The sequence below is a fragment of the Ischnura elegans genome, chromosome 2 (genome assembly GCF_921293095.1).
Source record: "Ischnura elegans chromosome 2, ioIscEleg1.1, whole genome shotgun sequence".
NCBI lineage: Eukaryota > Metazoa > Arthropoda > Insecta > Odonata > Coenagrionidae > Ischnura > Ischnura elegans.
In genome coordinates, this window is record NC_060247.1 from 109162735 (window position 1) to 109179194 (window position 16460).

General features: G+C 38.2%; 1 protein-coding gene across 1 annotated transcript; it reads left to right on the top strand.

Moving 5' to 3' along the window:
- The first annotated feature begins 3580 nt into the window (after positions 1-3580).
- Positions 3581-9664, top strand: LOC124154338 (THO complex subunit 3). Its single transcript, XM_046528009.1, has 5 exons — positions 3581-4036; positions 4120-4276; positions 4349-4553; positions 6787-6948; positions 9045-9664. Exons 1-5 carry the CDS (start codon positions 3794-3796, stop codon positions 9301-9303), a joined length of 1026 nt encoding a protein of 341 aa, XP_046383965.1. The 5' UTR covers positions 3581-3793; the 3' UTR covers positions 9304-9664.
- The last annotated feature ends 6796 nt before the right edge of the window (positions 9665-16460 follow it).

The window sequence follows — 16460 nt, forward strand, 5'->3', positions numbered from 1 at the left end:
TAGTAACAGATTCGAAATGAGATGAAAAATGGTGATGAGAGAAAAAAGAGAAGATTAGATAGGAAATTGTATGTGGCATTGATAGTGAACATAGTAGTGGTATGGATAATGTAATGGATATCCAATAGTCATTGCATGGACAGCAATTACAATATTTTCATTGGGAATGTTTAAGTTAAAAGTGTAATTGTTTCAGTACTTGGAAAAAAATTGAAGGGTTTAAAAACATTTTACCTAACAGCCTAGTTACAGATCACAAAATTGCACTTTATTGTCCAGATGGAAGCCCCCACTAAACTGGACACATTTTAATCTTCTATATTATTTCTATTGTATAGATACCTTTTTCTCAACTTATACACATCTAAACTCTTCAAATGAGGTACCAAAATGCACAGAATTAATCAGAGAACATGCGATGGCATATCTTACTTCCTAAATATTGCTATTGTTTACTAAAATTGGTTTTTAAATAATTATGTATATACAAAAAAAAATTTTAATGTTCCTGACGTTAACGGCGCTCAAACTGATACATTTGTTCATTTGCAACAATATCTCGCATTCTTTAAATAACTTTTATCAAAATGCGGCTGATTCCACATTTAATTCTCCTGTTGATATGTAAGTATGAGTCGTGCGTTTAACAGAGTAAAGTGTAATTACTTCCAATGTTGTGTTTAAGGAGGTCCTCTGACCTCAATTTGTGCATGAACATTCCAATTAAATTTGTACATGAGACCCTGCCTTTTTTTCTACATTTTAAAATTAGAAACGCGCCTATCCCTCTGTGGACTTGCATTGAAAAGAGTGGGGGAAGCCCGCTCGTATCGGACAATTTTTCTAGTCCCATACATGTCTGCTTTATGGAGCTTTGGCTATTTCATGATTTTGACGTGAGGATGTGATCATCATAATACATGAAAAAGTTCACATTTATTAAAAAAAATTGTTAAGTGGAGGAAGTTTAGATTGCGCAAACACAGGAAGGAAGAAAGATGAAATGAGTTGGTTGGGAGAATGAGCCAAGTAAAGGAGATGTCGGTGATGGGATTGAGTAGTGTGAATTCCTCAGTTGAAAAAAGATGGGGAGGTCACAGTGGGATGGGGCCAGGTGGAAGTAAGGCCTCCACAATTAACCACTCGGGTGGTTAGAGAGGATTAAACAGCTGAGGATAGTAGGAAAGAGAGGGTTTGGAGATGAATGAGTTCATGATACAGGGAGGTTGAAGAGGGATATAGCTGATCATTTACAGTACCCACTGCAACGCACACACGTCGCGAGAATGAATTGACGAGAATATAGGTGGTTAGGAGTAAAAAAATTAACAAACAATATGGTTGATTTCCAACAGTAATAATACATTTAATGACCGAAGTAAGCTTTAGGAGCACAATACATAAAATACTAAATTGCCTGAGGATAATGTACTCTTGCCGTTGGGAAGAAGCCGGGCACGAAAGAGAGTTCCTTCCTTGTCTGAGGTCAGTAGCAGAGAGAGAGCGCCAGACCGCTTACAAGATCGCGGCCTCGCTCGAAGCAGGCGTGAGAGGGGAGGTGTAGGCAGAGGAGGGGAAACAGGTTTCACGCTGACGATTCACCTTACAATTGGGTAAACGGTGGCGGAAAGTAATTGAAGTTCACACATGCCGTAAAGAGGCCGACACCGTTGGTGAATTCACTATAAATTGTGAGCAGTTCACAGGACGCGAGGATCAGCGGCACGCGTGGATCAGGCAGGCACGACGTACTCTGTAGCTTCGCGAGATTGGTACTCAGGAGCTCGCGAATCGTCTCCTCGTGGTGAAGTCTCAGAGGGGTCAAGTCTCAGAGGGGTCGAGTCTCAGAGGGATTGAGATCTCGGAGGGATTGAGAAAGTGCCCATTATGGCACACCACATAGCAACGAACCTCTCAGAGACGTCTCACATATATGGTCTTGAATATCGCATCTGTCTCAGAGATGTAATCGTGATGTGTTCAGGAATTAAAAAAAAAACATTTAAATGCCATCAATGCCTTCCATGTATATTTTTCGGTGCAATGTTGCATTTGTGATTATTAAAATCACAACATTTAATATGGGTCTCTTATATTCAAAAGGTCGTCCATAAAAAATTTGTCGCTAAAAATGATCGAGAAAAGTAGGCCATAACTGTATAATTTGCATTTGATTTTTTTTGCCTAAATTTAAAACATATCATAGTACAAAATCTCATGAGACATCTCAGAGACTATTTTTTGTGACATCTCAGAGATGTCTCTGAAGTTCTCAGAATCTCTCTGAGACAAAATATGTGATATTCGAGACATCTCAGAGTCATATCTGAGACGTATTTCTGCTATATGGGTACAGTAATGTTGTTAATGTTTTCAATTGATTGTAAAACCTGGCCAAAAAAGATTCCAATTCCCTTATCAAATACAGTTGTTCTAGCACACATTCAGAACTGATATTTCAAGAAGTTGTTGGCATAATGTTATCGTATCTATGAGAAACTCATACCTAGTCTGTATATACATAATTCATGAATTATGTATATACGATACGATTATATATTTATGATCATAAAGACTTGGAGTAAGCTGCATGGTTTCAAGCACGGATAAAAGATCTTTCGAGTTTCAAATGAAATTGTATCAAGTGGCACACACTTTACCAGAAAAACAGCTATTAAAGGGAAAAATTAAGGCATCATCTATTGGTAATATTTCGCTGAGCTAGTTACTATTAGCACTATACTTAAGAGATCACAGGGTAGAAGAAACCTGATATCTGATACCATGCTGTTGAACCGTCACTTTGTCGTACTTTTAATTGTCTTGTTTTTGTAATACTTCACTTTTTCTAGTGCTCAAATTGGTTGTATGTTTTTCCCTAACTCTTATTTAACTCCGTATAACAGTTTGACGTCCCCACCCCCCCTTAAAAAAACCATTGGTCGCATAGTTAGCGGTAAAATTTTGAAAATATGGTCATGCGTGCTAAGATGGCTTTCCTATGAAATATTTTGATTTCACCGGCTTAATAAATATATGTTTAAAAATAATTGATAAATATGTCAAATCTGCTTGTCTCTACATATAAGACCTGAGAGGCATCACTGCTTATTAGGTATTGCATGCCAAGATGCCATGGAAAGTAATGATCCCATCCCCACCCAGAAAAGAATGGCATTTTTTCGCCATTGTTTGTAAATAAATTTGATTTGAAGGACAAGTAGTATGTAACGATAGTAAATAATGGAGTCTCGGGTGAGCTATGCGAAACTGGCTGGATCGGCTCAGGATTTTAAAAGAAAGAATCGCACACTTGCGGAAAGAGTGTGTATATAAGAGAGTGGGCAAACCAAACTTAAGGTTGTTAAAGGAATAGAAGCTAATAATTGCAAATGATTTTAGCCAAATTACTGAAAGGAAAAAATTTACGTTTTACGAATCGTTTTCAAATGGTGCCATGATTTTCTGCTGACTTGCTTTATTCAGTGTGTATATCAACATCACAACGTTCTTCTCCAGAAATTCATGTGAAGCGCCAGTTTGAATACACTTCGCGACATCTTGCGAGGTTGAGTTGAAATGGACTCGTGTAAAAGTTGAAGGTAACTAAGCGAAAGCAATAAGAATTAATAAACAACTTTCTTGGACTGATTCTAACACCGGGAATGTACTGAAATGGAGCTAATTATTGGTTTATAAATAAAAAATACGGCCCTCGAGCTGATATTATTTTCCCTGGACGTGTATCGTGCGTGTGCAGATCGAAAAAGTAAGACAATTCAGTGAATTTACAATGTTGGCACCGCATAGCGGCGGCAGTAGCCGGTCTGCTGATCGTTTCGATCGGCACAGAATGCCTGTAAATGGCGGAATAGAAGAACTTCAGAATCATTTTAAAACTCATAAAAAGACTAGGGAATACCAGGCCCATACGTCAAAAGTGCACTCAGTTGGATGGAGCTGTGATGGCCGAAGGCTTGCCTCGGGATCTTTCGATAAATCCGTCTCTATATTCCTCCTGGATCGTGACAGATTGGTGAGTTTTTTTAGGGTGTATGGTGAAATTTTTAACACGATACAGTTTCAATTTGTAATGACTCTTTTCCCGTTATTATTCAGAATAAAGAGTTCACTTTTCGTGGCCATGGAGGTAGTGTGGATCAACTTTGTTGGCATGCATCTAATCCTGAATTATTAAGTACTGCTAGCGGTGACAAAACAGTCAGAATATGGGACGTTAGATCTCAGAAAAGTGCTGCTACAATTAACACCAAAGGTGCGTGACCGTATTTATTTTTATATTTTTTGTTACCTAGTAGTTCTCTAACATGCTGTGTTCATTTAACAGGAGAAAATATCAATATTACTTGGTCTCCCGATGGGAACACAATTGCTGTGGGAAATAAAGAAGATTTGGTTACATTTATTGATACCCGTACCCATAAAATCAAGGCAGAGGAGCAGTTTAAGTTTGAAGTAAATGAAATATCTTGGAATAAACAAAGTAACCTTTTCTTCCTCACCAATGGACAAGGTTGCATTCACATTCTGAGGTAAGAAAATTGCTATGATTGGTATGCATTCAAATTTTATTTTCAGGGCCTTTTGAATTCAATATTCCCAAACTTCCGTGAGAAAGTGTGTTGTCATTCATTACTTGTCAAATTGTATTATTACGAGATAAATTCGCCAAAAAATGCTTCTATTTTGATTTTTAGACGCAGATTTTAATCTTTCTGATTTCACTGATTTCTTAAAAGAAATTGCTGCTTTAATGTGAGTAACAGTGGCAAAAATTTGTTGTTCTCTACTCTACCACTTAAGCTACTTATGCATATTCTCCCTCTTTGGAACTATGTAAGTTCTAAGGACCAGGTGGCTTATGCTGTTGGATGTACGTTGCCAATACCTGGAATAATATCTTTTATTTATTGCGTCGGGATTGCATTATTTCCTTGAATAATACCACAATCCACAGTGAACCTTTCCTCAAAAACTGGTTGTCTCTGGCCCATTTCTTTGGAGTTGAATATTAGTGCCTTTTTTTTACGAGTTGATGATGATTTATTTCTGTTTTGAAATTCCCAAGAAAATGGAATCATGTTACAATTAGAAGTACCTCGGAACAAATAAAGTACATATTGCTTAATTCTACTTGATGTGACTGCTTTAATGAAATCATGTAGGTATATGTTATGAACAGTAATCATTTTCATTTAGTTTTAGTGGCTATGTAATAAAAAATAAGTTTTGTCATTATGCCTGTGCATCATGTAACGCTATAAAAAATCATGCATGTGAGAGAAAAAGTTATTTAAGTACATCTAGAAGGAAATTAGGCGTGAAAAAAGCTGTTTAGGTTTTTAGGGATTTAAATTCAGGTCTCCTGATTGCTGGTCAGACATGCTTCTACTTGCATCTCCAAGCCATCTTCCTCTAACAATTATTTTATATGTAATTGGTTTCAGTGGCGTAGCCGGGGGGGATTGGAGAGGGGAGAGTCCGGACCCCCCCAAAATTTAAAAGCACAATTATTATACTTCATAAAGGAAAACGAAACATTGAAAAATCATGAATATAACACACATTTATTTTTTTGACGCCTTATTATTTATTCTTATTTATTTTTTGATGCCACGATGCATTTATGACGCCTCGATAGCTTAACTGGCTAAAGCACTCGACCGGAAATCGGGGGATCCAGGTTCGAATCCCGGTCAAGGCGAATGATTTTTTTCTCTGTGGATCTTTCGCACACATTTATTTAACAAATGAAGTTTTATCGGTTATGAAAAGTGTTCAAATTAGTTTAAAACTCATTAATTAGTGCTCTGCTTCTCAAAAAATTTTCCCCTCTGGTTTTGGAATCCGCCCACCCCAGACAAAATTCCTGGCTATGCCACTGATTGGATTCGTGAGCAAGATGTTAGCCTCTCATGTCTGCATTGTAGCACAGAAGATGGAAATTGTGCTTACTAAGCCTTTGTTTGAGGAAAAAACCTTGCTTAGTGGTAAACCAATGGACACTTTCAAAGTACTGAATTAAACAAATTACTTTGTCCGTAATCATGCAACATGGGTGAAAATTTATTTATACCAAGAATGGAACTTGCCATGGAAAAATTGTTTGAATCACCTGAGATACAAATCTGAATCTCCTTGCAGTCAGGAGATCCAGGTTTGAATACTCAGTAAAAAAACCATGTATTTGGTGGTTTTTCTTTGACAGAAAGCATGTAAAATTCAAGCTGTCTATAGCACTTTGTTAGCCAAGGCCCTTAAACAATTGTCATCTGACTTAGGCTCACAGTGTTGCCAAAATATAACTTTATGCTCACTAATGCTGCAAGTTAAGAGTATTAATAATGGGTTAGCCTTGCGTTTAACTTATCTTTTGATGAATCAAATGTCATGTGCCATTAGTTTCATATTTCCTATAGGGGTAGTGTCCTATAGCATAGTTTCAATGTTTGAATTGGTTTAGGTTGTTTGATATTTAAGTAAGCAATGATATGTAGCTGGAGTTAGATTCATAGTTGAGTAACTAGACATTAGATGTTACTCTCAGTTTTATTCAATTTACCATAAATTTTCCATATTGTGTTTGACAATTGTTGGTAAATTAAACATAATGAAAAAAATGAAGGCCTTATCATGAATTGAAGAGGGAAGTACATGAGGGGAGGGGGGACTGCAAGAATGCTTTGTGAATGCTCCATGGAAACCTACCTTAATTGGTATAACATATTCTTTAATAATAATAATAATAACATTTTGTTTTTATAGCTATCCTGACTTACAGCTACAGCACATTCTCCAAGCACATCCAGGGACATGCATATGCATAGAGTTTGACCCTACTGGTCGTTACTTTGCTACGGGATCTGCTGATGCACTTGTCTCTCTCTGGGATGTTTCAGAACTTGTATGCCTTCGAACTTTTTCAAGGCAAGTATCAATTACTTGTAGGACCTTAAGTAATTTATTTTTCAAACCTAATGAAATTTCCTATGTTTTACTCAATTTATGCTGGACCCAATTTACCTTATCTCTGTTCTCTGCATACATATTTTGGTAGAATTAATTTAATCAGCATCAAATCCTCCCCCCTATCCTATATCCCATTTCTTTATGTGTGATTGATAATTTTCCACTTTATATTTACTTATTTTTTATTCCAATGTTAGTTTTCACTTCATAAAATCTGGATTTGTCTTATGTATCACCATTATGCACTATGTGCCTTATTTACTATGTCTCCAAATCATTTGAATAATTGTCATAGCTGTCATAATGATTTCTCGTGTAAAAAAATTACAATAATACTCCCAGCCCCACCCCACAGCCCTGTGCTTATTTGATACATCAGGTGATGATTGTAGCACTTGTCTGTGCTCCTATCGGGGTTCCCACTCACCCTTGAAAACCTTAACATCTACATCTACATAATACCCTGCGAGCCACCTCTAGGGTGTTTGGCAGGGGGTGATCAATCACCAGCATGCAGCATGCATTTGGACTCCCACATGCACACCACACCGTCCAAAGAACGTCCCGTATAACAACAAACTATACTACTATATGCTGTTAGAAATAGAATATAGAATAGAAATTCAGAAACATTCATTAAGTTTTACATAGGTCAGTAAGCTACTCTACAAGTCATGCAATCTGTTTACGAGTTCTATTGCTGCCGTTATAATCTGTTATCGATCGTGGAAAAAATGACATTCGGAATCTGTCTGTTCTGCAATCTATCTCTCTTATTTTATTTATATAAACTTAAAACTTAAAACCATGAATAAGCCGTGAATTTCACATATCATGAAAAAACCTGGAAAAAAACCTGGAATTTCATCCTAAAGCCTTAAAAATCTCTCAATCTTGATTTTACGATCGTAGAACTACGATTGACAGAATTTAAAAAAATGGATATTTGGATCATATTTCTAGGTCAGTCACTCGCAGACATGGCCAGGGATTTATCTGGACACGTGTATTGGAAGCGCAGTTATTGGTCCGTGTGTCATGATGACACGTTGACCTTAAGCCAGTACCAAAGCCAGAAAACTGGTAACCAAAGTGCAAACACTTAATTATTCATTAACACTTGCAAACATTCAGACACTTCTTAACTTCCCTGGCACCCTGGTCCCTCTATTTTCCCGCTCACAACCTTTTGCCAGAGCTGAATTTTTCAAGTGATATGTGACGTCAGGAGAGACTTTCATTGCTGTATTTGCATTCACAGTGTCTGTCGCGTTTGTTAAATTTGTTGTTAACGTGTCGCTGATGATTGTTACGTGATCAATATTTCTGATTCTGATTTATATTTATCTGCAAGCCGTGAATTTGAAGACATTTAGACTGTGGAAACCTGGAAAAAACTGTGAATTTTATAATTTAGATTGAGTGGGAACCGTGTCTTATGTAATTTGTCTGTGGAAGAAATCGCTTACTGAATATTGGAGGAGTAATCATATGGAGGAACATAAATGCTACTTGGTATCTTCCTTTGCAACCAAGAATACCTTTTGAAGATGTAATTCAACAAAATACCTTGCAGCCTCACTCAGAGAGCAGTTTGATTGTCATGCTGGGCGATGATTGGTCTGAAATATAAGAACCTTGCAATAATTTATTTATGCCAGAAGCTATTAAATAGAGAAAATTCATCTGTTAAACTGCAACTCAAGTTTGAGACCACACTTTATGAGGAGATGATCGAGGAACCTACAAAGTAGCTTGCTGCATTACTTACCCAACCAAATGATACTCAATAAGTCGAACGGATCATGAAGGAAGTCACTCTAATGACTCCCCGCATTTAAAAGAATGTACATTCTCATAGCATACGGCATCATTTTGTGAATTTTTGCAATGGCTCAACTAGCTCTTACTGTCGCCCCTACCTAGTGTGAGTGAAATTCATGTGCCTGAGACCTTTTCTGGGCTGACCTCTACCATCACCTACCTTACATTCAGGTTGTACCACTGAGGGAGTGACATCATTTTTGATTTGATTCTTTATTCCTTATTTTCAGATTGGATTGGCCAGTTAGAACCATTAGCTTCAGCCATGATGGAAAACTTCTAGCTTCTGCATCAGAGGACTTGGTGATTGACATTGGTGCCGTTGAGACTGGGGAGAAGGTTGCCGATGTCCCAGTTGAGGCAGCAACATTCACTGTGGCATGGCATCCTCGTCTTTATCTTCTAGCTTATGCCTGCGATGATAAGGACAAATATGACCGAAAGAGTGATGCTGGGAGTCTAAAAGTATTTGGTTTTCAGTCAGACTAATCGTTGGACACTGGTTTCTGAGGACCACAGTTTCCTTTCGGTTGAACTTAAGAAAGTGAAATGAGTGCCTTTACATGCTGGTTTTTTCACAATTTATTTCCTGACCATAACGGTTGGACTCATTTTCTTGCACATTCCCAATTCATTGAGTTAATTTACATTTGGTGTTGAGTGAAAGTACATTCTTTGAAGTTGTGTATTCTAGATGTGAAGTCGAACGATTTAGGTAAGTTTGTAATAGGTCGTCGTGGTGTGTGCCAAAGTAAAACTGTCATATGGCAATGAATTTGTTTTATAATGAGCAAGATTTTTGTTGTTCTGAAAGGATTGAAGAGGAAGTAAATTTTTTATGAAAGTGTAATTGCTACTATATTTGAGTGAAATTTTACTGATTAGCCTCTTTAAATTCCCTTAACATAACAATCCTCCCTTTCAAGATCTCCTAGCATGTGATTACTTCTCTGGCCATGAATAGGGTGGTTTCCTATTATTTTTTTATTGCCTAAATCGAAAGATTATTACTCCTGGAGTACGTATTTCACGCTTTTAGATTTTTAAATGATGATATCTATGTGTAATATTTCAAACCCTGCCGCGTGAATGGCAGTGAAATATACAAGAATTGCCATGAGAAAAAATTTCCCTGGACCGGGAATCGAACCACGGACCTTTGGCTTTCTAGGCGACTGTGCAGACCACTATGCTATCCAGGTTCTTAAGTTAACCTAGTACCATGAGCCTCGATATAATTGCCATGAGAATAGGGTAGTTTCCTTCATCAAAGAAAACGAAAGGCATTGATTGCGATTCGTTACCCACCATTAGTGTATTCATAATACACAAATTACATATTTGGTTTTTGAAATACCGGTTTAGACGAATGGCAAGGGTCAAATTTTATCCTCATTTGAAAAAGGCCAGATTGGCACCTATGCGATTCCACTCTGCATGACGTCACAGGGACCTAGTTTCTACACGAGAGGATAGGAGTTATACATCGTCTGAGGTTACCAATGCATGCATGAGGCACAGAGCTCAGGGAAACATGTCTTAATAATCACCTATTAAAACTGGCTAAGTTCGGAAAGTTTTCTTCGTTTGATAAGGTATTAATAAACCTTTTTTAAGCCAAGCGCTACCATCCAGCAAGGTACTCAGCTATCCGCTAGCATCCTGCGACGTATCAGTGCTAAGCCTCGCCTCAAGGTCACCTCACCGGGCGGGAGGGGGAACCAGAAATACGACGTACGGAGATATTTCCCGGCATTCATACTTAAGCGTCGCGTTTTCGCGCGCTTGAAAATTTTCACTTTTCATTTAATCGCGAAAAATAGATGTTGTCATTTAAAAATCTAAAAGCGTGAAATACGTACTCCAGGAGTAATAATCTTTCGATTTAAGCAATAAAAAAAAAATAGGAAACCACCCTATTAAAGAACCTGGATAGTCCTTGGTTTGATGCCCGGTCTAGGGAAATTTTTTCTCGTGGCAATATCTTGTATAGACGATATATATTTTTCGCGATTAAATGAAAAGTGAAAATTTTCAAGCGCACGAAAACGCGACGGCTAAGTATGAATGCCGGGAAATCTCCGTGTGACGTCGTTCTGGTTCCTGCTGCCGCAAGTGAGATGACCTTGGGGCGAGGCTTTGAGCGCTGATACGACGCAGGATGCTAGCAGGTAGCCGAGTGCCCTGCTAGCTGGTAGCGCTTGGCTTAAACAAGGATTATTAATACCTTATCAAATGAAGAAAACTTTCTGACCTTAGCCAGTTTTAATAGGTGATTATTAAGACATGTTTCCCTGCTCTGTGCCTCATGCATGCATTGGTAATCTCATACGATGTAAAACTCCTATCTACTCGTATAGAAACTAGGTCCCTTTGACTTCACGTGGAGTGACATCGCATGGGCGCCAATCTGGCCTTTTTCAAATGAGGTTTAAAATTGACCATTAACTTTCATCTAAACTGGTATTTCTAAAACCAAATAATTTGTATATTATGAATACACTAATGGTGGGTAATGAATTGCAATCAATGCTTTTCGTTTTCTTAGATGAAGGAAATTACGCTATTGAGATCATAAGATGTGCATGGCAATTTTACCACAATTCCTCAAATTTTTCATTCCTTAACATGTGTTAACATGAAACCAAAGCTGCAGTGGGATGAAATTGAAAGATATTGGAATGCATTTAGACCATACTACATATCAACAAGATCAGCCTTCCTGATCAAAAAATGACAATTAAATGCCTTTTTAGGGGCAAGATTGAGAATATGAAGTCCTTCTTCCATCTCACACATAAAGGAGGAAAACATGCAATCAACAAATATTCAGTTGTGAAAAAGTGGATTGACTCAACAAACTTCTTTCCCATTGATATGCTCTGCTTTTACCCTCCTGCCCAAGAATTATGCTGAGGATAGTTTGGAAACACATTTTTCCTGATTTAGAATCATTCCTTTCTTCATTTGAAGTTGGAGGCATTGAATGCCTCATGAGGCCTAGAGCAATGCAATAGGGTGGTTTCCTATTATTTTTTTATTGCCTAAATCAAAAGATTATTACTCCTGGAGTACGTATTTCACGCTTTTAGATTTTTAAATGACGATATCTATTTTTTGCGATTAAATGAAAAGTGAAAAATTTCAAGCGCGCGAAAACGTGACGCGTAAGTAGGAATGATGGGAAAAAGTCCGTGCGACGCATTTCTGGTTCCCCCTCCTGCCTTGTGAGGTGATCTTGATCGAGGCTCTGAGCGCTGATAGGACGCAGGATGCTAGCGGGTAGCTGAGTACCTTGCTGGCTGGTAGCGCTTGGCTTAAAAAAGGTTTATTAATACCTTATCAAACGAAGAAAACTTTCCGACCTTAGCCAGTTTTAATAGGCTCAGACGATGTATAACTCCTATCCCCTCGTGTAGAAACGAGGTCCCTGTGACGTCACGTGGAGTGGAATCGCATGGGCGCCAATCTGGCCTTTTTCAAACGAGGATAAAATTTGACCCATGCCATTCGTCTAAACTGGTATATCAAAAACCAAATAATTTGTGTATTATGAATACACTAATGGTGGGTAACGAATCGCAATCAATGCCTTTCGTTTTCTTTGATGAAGGAAACCACTCTATTGACAAGAGTGATGCACACATACATGCATCACTAACATGGAGTCCTTGCAAGAGCTCCACAACACTTTCAGCTATGCCGGTTGTTGGTGATGAGTGCTTACTCAAAGGGAGTGATGCCATGTCAAATTTCTACTGGCATCTATCCCTCGAATCCTTAGGGAAAGAAAGCCGTGATGCTTTTTCTACAATTCCTGTTTAGTTTCAGAAAATAGCATCAGCATTTTAATCCCGAAAATCTCTCTTGTGATGTTGCCTTGGAAATGAATTCTCTGCACCAGATCTAGCATTATGCCTATCTTGCAATCAGTGGCGCAGCAAGGGGGGGGTTTTGGAGAATAAACCCCCCCCAGAGCTCACAGAAATTTTTTAAGTTAAATCTATTTTACTTAATATTGCTTATAGAATAGTGTGAGGATTAATAAACTATCCCTCAGAAGGCCATAAAAATCATCATTTTGAACCATTTATTTATCAATTTTTTCTGGCGGAAGGCCTCTGCACCTCCCGCTTGCCCTGGCGGTATGCAATACCCCAAGCACCCCAGTATTAATTGCGCCTGAAACCCCCCCCTAGCCTTAATTCCTAGCTGCGCCCCTGCTTGCAATGACCAACCAAGCCATCAGGTTTGTTAAGTGTTGGGTATTAGGGATTATATGCCTAGATTTTCTCTGATTGATGGATATATGTACTTATTTGTGGATGCGCATCATTTTCCCAGGAACAGGAACAACTATGCTCAGAGTCGAGGCAGAATTTCAATTTGTATTGATGTATCTCAATTTCATCTGAGATAAGAGTGGTCCATCAGCAGTACTCAGAAGAAGCATGAATGAGAACCCAAGGTGGGTTACAACAAACCGGAGCTGGGACCCAGTTACTTATCTGATATGCCTGTGCTTCTGGGGAGGGGAGTGGAATGGGAAGGAAAAAGGATGAAGGTGGTGCCACGATAGGAGCCCGTCGACGCCTCCAGGGTAGGGATAAGAATGGAAGGGAGGGGTAGGGTAATACCCTCACCACTATGAAAGCAACCAGGGTCCATTACTAGCGAAACCATACCGTTTATCTCTGAATATAGTCCCCCCTTTTTTTCGAGAAATGCCCCCCGAAAAAGTAAAGAGGGGACTATATTCAAGCATATTTTTTTAATTTTTTCCCAAAACTGAGGCCTCAAAATTAGGGGGGGGGGACTATATTCAGAGAAATATGGTACTTTAATGCACCAACGATTTTGGAAGATTGTACTACAAATAAGTGAAATCCAAAGATCAAATCGTAGGAAGTCAGAAGAAGCAGCAGAAATTTCTTATCAAAAGCATTCAGCATCATTCTCAAGTGATAGGCGGCCAATACCTATTTCTGGTTTCAGACATGTTAGGTGTCTGCCAAGCACCATGAACCTTTCTTTCAACCCTCTGGCATTGCTTACCAGTTTTTAGGAGCTCTGGTGTTTTGAATCTAAGGTAGCCCTCCCCTCCAAAAAGTGATTTTTCACCCTTTATTTTCCTGTGTGGATGGCCTGAGTCCAATTGAGTACCACTATATATTTAGAAATCAGTTTAGCTTTCTATAGGACCAAATTATTTCTACACTATTGATCTATTACCGTGTGTTCTGGCATATAAGACAACTGTGCTTACAGGACGATCCCAGTTTTGTTCTTTAGCTGCACTCATGCTCATGGACTAATGTATGTATCCATGCTTTGATATTATTATTTCTAGAACAACATTGCCCTTAGAGGATAAGTAGGTAGAATGGAGGTAAAGGGGCAGCTATTTTTGAGCACCCTCCACCCTATGCAGCGACCATAGAGTTTGTAGTCCTGAAATCATAGTTTGAAAACTGGCATTATAAGACTAGACCCTAAATATAAGGTGACTCTCAACTTTTGAGAAGATTTTTGTGAATTAAAAAGTCTTCTTATACCCTAGAATATACAGTGTATAGTTTCCTTTCCCAAATATACCTAATTTGCTTTTTATGAGTTCTATTTATTTATGAACTTTAATCCAACTTTTTAAGCCTAATTTATTACAACAACCTCCCATTTATGCACATTTACTGCAAGAAGTGACAACATTTTATGAACAACTCCCCTGGTTCTGATCAAATACTATACATATATTGGGAAAACTGTTTAAGAGAACCTTCGATTTACAAAATCTTCCTTCTATTGATTGACGAAGTACAGCATAAACGCATGTATGAGACATCTTTTTTCCCAGATATTGCAGCCGAAAATGGGGGTGAGTCTCTTAAGAGAATTTCTTATCTCCCCCCTTCCCCGGTCGCAAGTCCAAGGGGGAACTGAGTGGCCTTGGTTTTCAGCGTGAGCCAGTCATCTGAAACCATAGGTGAGAAGTGAGCTGCAGGCAGGGGAGTTTCTTCTTTAGTGATGTATTTTTACAATGCTCCTGTTTGCGTTTCGTACTCGTAAGCATTCTTCGCTTACACAAAGGGCTAGAATCAAAAAAAGCTGGCCAAAACCTCAAAAACGATTTTTTTGAGTTAGGAATTTGAAACTTCGCATACATACTTTCAAATAAATTTTGCATGACATGCATATTTCTTTCCTGTGCCTTCAGGTTAACGATATATTTGGGGTCAAAGTTGAACAAATTTTGCAAAAAAATGACCACCCTCGATTTTTTCTGAAAATAGCCAACTTTATCCTCGTACAGTGGTTTCATGAATGGTTTTATCGACAAAACTGTTATACTATCTTAATTAACACTTCTTTTTCTTCCGTTTGGAGGGCTTTAAAGATTTCGTTTCATCAATATCCATAGATATATAAGAAAATGGCCTGTTTTCAGCCAATTTTTTTACATAAACGTAGATAAAAAGTAGATACTTACGACAAGTGACTTATACCGCATCGTTTTATGAAGCTTCTATATTGTGAATCTAAAGTAAAATCCTGTACCAACTTGCAACCTCGAATTTTACATCATTTTTTCGAGCATGTGGTCGACTCCGGTTCTGGCCGGCGGTGGCGGAGAGTACGTACGGTGACACAGACACGGCATATGTGTAGATGCAATATGGCCATATTCACTTTTATATCTGGATAATTGATATTATTATGATAGAAAATAATCACCTGAAAGTAAAATTAATAAATATCGGCACGAATGACTCTTATTAAGCAATCGCTGGGCACTGGAAGAGATACACTGAAAGGCTTCTTTCTTTGAGTGCATTTCATATACTACAAAGGACAATGGACTTACATCGTGTTCTTAATGCAGGGAAACAGACTCTTTTATTAAAAAACAAACCTCTTTCTAAACAATAGCCATCCACGATCCATGGCCTTCACTTCCCAGCCTCCTATACCTACCGTATATGTCTGAATATAGTCCCCTCTTTTTTTCCAAAAATGCCTGTGGTAAAAGTAAAGGGGGGGGGACTATATTCAAATGCATTTATTTAACTTTTCCTGAAATTGAAGCCTCAAAAATAGGGGGGGGGGACTATATTCAGAGAAATACGGTATTTAAAGGCTGTTGAAGTGTGGAGCTCTTAGTTCTTGTACTTGGTATGGTCTCCTGCTAGCTGTAGAAGTTTTGGAAGGCATATTATTTACATTGGTTAATATATGTTTTCATAAAAATACCATTAATTTTTCATTTTTGCCTTACGGTCAATCGATTGATTTGATAGAAAATTGATTTAAATGTTCTAAGTATAAATAACAGTTGTTTTTCTTAATAGACTGTGCAAATAAGCAAAGACTACAAGTGAATACCTACTTTACTCCGAGTGCCTTACTTATCGTGTAAATTTAGCTGATTTTAATTTGCCTCGTAAATTTTTAGTATTGAAAGTGGAAATTTTGATAAATGTCTTAAGTCCAGGCATACGTCTGCACACCACGCCAAAGGCTCCAAGCCATGCTGGAGATAGCTGACAGTGCACGGTAAAATGCTGAACCTCCTGAAATTGGCCACATGCAGCACCCCCTTCTGCAAGGATTTATCCCCTCAAACCGCAACTCGACTCCTCTTTCAGGAT